Below are 3,784 nucleotides of genomic sequence, written 5' to 3' on the forward strand. Positions count from 1 at the left end.
TTATTCTTTCACTTCATATTTATTATTACTCACAAAGATCATCTGATATATATCAAGTATTTATAAATCAAATGCCAACCACAATGAACCAAACTATTCGGACAACTAAGACGGCCCAAACTTGGCCGACTTTCCCTTCTGACTTATCACAACTGGTCACACTGAGTCGGCTGGAACAACACGGCTTCCTGCTCCAAATCATACAAAACATGCAAATTCTGCTGCTGAAAATTCCCGAATATCGACATTCCGCTCGATCCCATCACCGTCAAACATAACAATCCCGTCGACGAGTCCAATACAATGTAATTCTCCGCCGGTAACTCCAAATCTCCTACGCCGCTGCCGCCGGCGTCGAAGTGCAGCACCAGCTTCGGAACTTCCACCTCGTCCTGCCCCGCCGGCGTCGAAAAACAAACATCTAGTCCTACGTCACTGCCGTCCGCTGCTGGCAAATTCACCCCATCCAAAAACGCCTTTTTTACCTTCTTATAACCTGCCTCCTCCAAATACGTTATCGAAGTCCCCGAATCAATAATAACTCCTCCACTTCCATCACTCTGCAAATCAAATGTCCCATTTGGAATCGCCAGCTTCTTCCCCCCGACGGATATACCCTGTAATGACAGATAATAAAAGCTGGGTTGCTGTTCATTCTTCAAAAGCTTCGCCGTCGTGCTCGCTTTGAGCTCCGCTAGCTCGCCGAAGAGTAAAGGACTCGCCTTTGAGTCATCCAACGATGTAAGACAGTAAGAGAAGCGGTTGAGTTTGAGTTGAGAGATGAGGGAAAGAGGCCCCCGGCCGAGTCCGACGAGTCCGCCACCTTGTGAAAAGCCGGCTCCTTGGTTGTCGTCGCCACAGCCGAAGGCGATGGCTGGCGCGGCTGTGGGGTCCGGCGAGCCGATGCGGAAGGTCTCGGCCGCGAGAACGCCTTCGGTAGAGGAGGAGTCGCCGTAGGTGTAGAGGTAGTTGCAGAGACCGGAGGAGATGGAGCAGGAGGAGGTGGGGAGGGCGGCGCAGAAGCTGCTGGAACAGGGGAGGTTGGAGTAGGAAGAGGATTTTTTTGGGTTGAAGATCGGCGTCGGCTGGTTGAAGCAATCGCTGCAGGGTAGGCATTGAGTCCAGATTAGATCACTGCCGGTGTCGACGATGGCAGAGAAGGCTGCCGGCGGAGTGCCGATAGATAGGTCCATTAGGAATTCGCCGTTGCCGGCGTGGACAGGCGCCTGAGAAGAAATTGTTTTAACTCAGTGAGTAAGAGTTTTGAAGTCTCTATAGCTAAAATAAGAATCGAATTATAATTCCCCAATCTAAAGGCAGAAACAGCATCATTTGAATTTTAGATTCAATCTCGACCATTCAAAATAAGTTAGGGGGATTTACATAAATATTACATAGTTTATGTATATTTAAAAATCTATTTTTATAATATTTTAATTACATCAAACATACATATATATAAACATTTCACTTAAAAATTAATATTTATAATATTTTTTATAATATTTAAAAATTCAAAAATATTATATGAATAAATATAAAAATATCAGATATTAAGACTACAAAGGGTATATATATATATATATATATAATAACTAAAGATAATTATTTAGCCACATAAAATTGTCATTAGGATTTATTAATTACACAATCAATAGTCATTTTTCCTAAAAAAATGTGAATATAATAGCTAATATATACTTACAAATATTTTTTTAATCACAATTTTAAGAAAAAAATGATAATAATTTAATATTGAGTTATAATTTTAAATAATATATAATTATAACTTGAAATTAACATAGTATGTGTCACATACCGAATATTGATCTGTGGGAGGAGAGGCTGCAACGGATTTAACTGATCCAGCGATCAGCCGTGCTAGACGATGATGACTACGTCGTGTGGCTCGTTGGAGAAGCTCAATTTTGGTATAGTTACCGTTGGCATCAACACGAGTCAGATCAACACGAAACCCGACTTTCGGGGTTGGATGAGCCCTGATTTGAAATATGATGATCGAGAAGGCAAAGCTAAGGAAGATGAGCCTCCATGTTGTTTCCATGGAGGAGGTTTTGAGGTTATCAGACATAATAAGCAAAGGTAAGATTGTTATGGAGATATGGATATATATAAGTTAGTGATCATTTATTAAGGTAAGACAAAGGCTTAGGAACTCTTTGATACATTATTCTCAGCTAATTTATCTTTTTTATTTTTGTGGATCAGACGGCTCTGATTAAATAATGGATTTTGGTGAGCGACATTAGGACTTGAAAATGATGGTGGTGGAAGGGGTTGTGAAGAAGGGGATGTTAGTTCTTGATTGGTTTTCCAGCAAGATATGATGCAATCAGAACCGTTGATGGGATGATGGACGGTGGATTGGGATTTAGGTTTGGTGAGCGGTGGCGTGTGCGGGCGGCTTTTTTAAAGAAAATCAACGGCCAATAATTACAATGGAAAGTAACACATCACCAGCTGAAAATCTTTATTTATTTTTATTTTTTAAAAGTGGGAATGACGTGTAAAATATTTTTTGTTGAGTTTCTCCAATAAAAAAAGGTTAGCAGGTGAACGACCATCATGAGTTTCTCCTCCTTAGTTAGGAATTTAATTAATTGAATTACCATAAAGCGTTGTTTAAATGATTTAATGAAATAAATAAAAATGAGATTTTTTTTTGGGATATTTAGATCATTTAAGGCAAACTCATACACACAACGCATACACATAGACTCGAACCCTGAACCTCTTAGTTGGAAGCCTAAGCTCTCAACCAATAGGCCAAGAAGAGTTGTGTAATAATGAGATTTTAATTTGAATATTATTTTTTGAAAATTTATTTTAAAAATATGTTGATTTGAGTGTATCTGAATTTTTATATTTTCGTGAAATAGAAAAGAAATTTAAGATATGTTTGAGACGGTCGTTCTAGAAATCAGATTTATAGCACATAAATTTATTGAAAATATGAAGAAACTAAGGCATTGGTTGGGACAGCTTTTTTTACTGCTTCTTAAAGCAATATTTTAATTTTGTACTAAAAGCTGTTTTATAAAACACTAAAAAGTCGTCACAAACGAAACCTAACAGCGAAAAAGAACTAAAAAAGTTGTCTTAAATGAACCTTTATTTTTTGCCGGATCAGTTTTTCAAGGTGAAGAGATGAATATAGAGAAGGTGAGATCCATTTGAGTTTTTGTAGGTCAACTACCAAATTGTTTAGAAAGAAATCATTTTGTTTAACTGTACCAAGCACATTAGGTTTGCAATTTATAAGAGCTTTGATTTGATTTTTTTTTTCTGATTATAGCTGGAACAGGTTGATGACTGTTCTTTGCATGACATTTGAAAATGTGAAAGGGTTCATGAACATTGATGAGGGCCGGGCTTATTTGGTAGCTTTATAAATAAAAATATATTTCAAAAAAATCAAAAGTAAGCCCTAATTTCATGAGAATCTTAAGAAAAATCACCCAGAAATGAAGAGATACCTAATCATGATTTATGTGGAGGAGTAACCAACTGATGTTACTTGGTTGTTATTTTACCATGATTTCTTCGTTGAAGCAATCGGACGGTTCCTAAGAGAAGATGTCAAAAAATAGATCATGCTGACGTTCCACATGATCTAAGGGCGGCTTATTTAAAGACTGCTCTGCCACGCACTTGGCCTGATCTAATTAGCGGAAAATTTCGGGCTTATTTAGCGTGACCATTTGGTCGGCATTAAAATAAAATAATGCACCACTACGTACATTTGACCTGCTAATTGGAACTT

At 38.0% G+C, this 3,784-nt stretch overlaps 1 protein-coding gene across 1 annotated transcript; it reads right to left on the reverse strand.

The window, feature by feature from the left end:
- Window positions 1–2,194, reverse strand: LOC110094418 (aspartic proteinase nepenthesin-2). The gene is made up of 2 exons (XM_020819653.2): window positions 1,820–2,194; window positions 1–1,226 (listed from the first exon to the last, which is right to left on the reverse strand). The coding sequence occupies exons 1-2, from the start codon at window positions 2,090–2,092 to the stop codon at window positions 147–149; spliced, it is 1,353 nt and encodes a 450-aa protein (XP_020675312.1). The 5' UTR covers window positions 2,093–2,194; the 3' UTR covers window positions 1–146.
- Window positions 2,195–3,784: the final 1,590 nt, after the last annotated feature.

Source organism: Dendrobium catenatum, unplaced genomic scaffold (genome assembly GCF_001605985.2).
Source record: "Dendrobium catenatum unplaced genomic scaffold, ASM160598v2 fragScaff_scaffold_198, whole genome shotgun sequence".
NCBI classification, from domain to species: Eukaryota; Viridiplantae; Streptophyta; class Magnoliopsida; order Asparagales; family Orchidaceae; genus Dendrobium; species Dendrobium catenatum.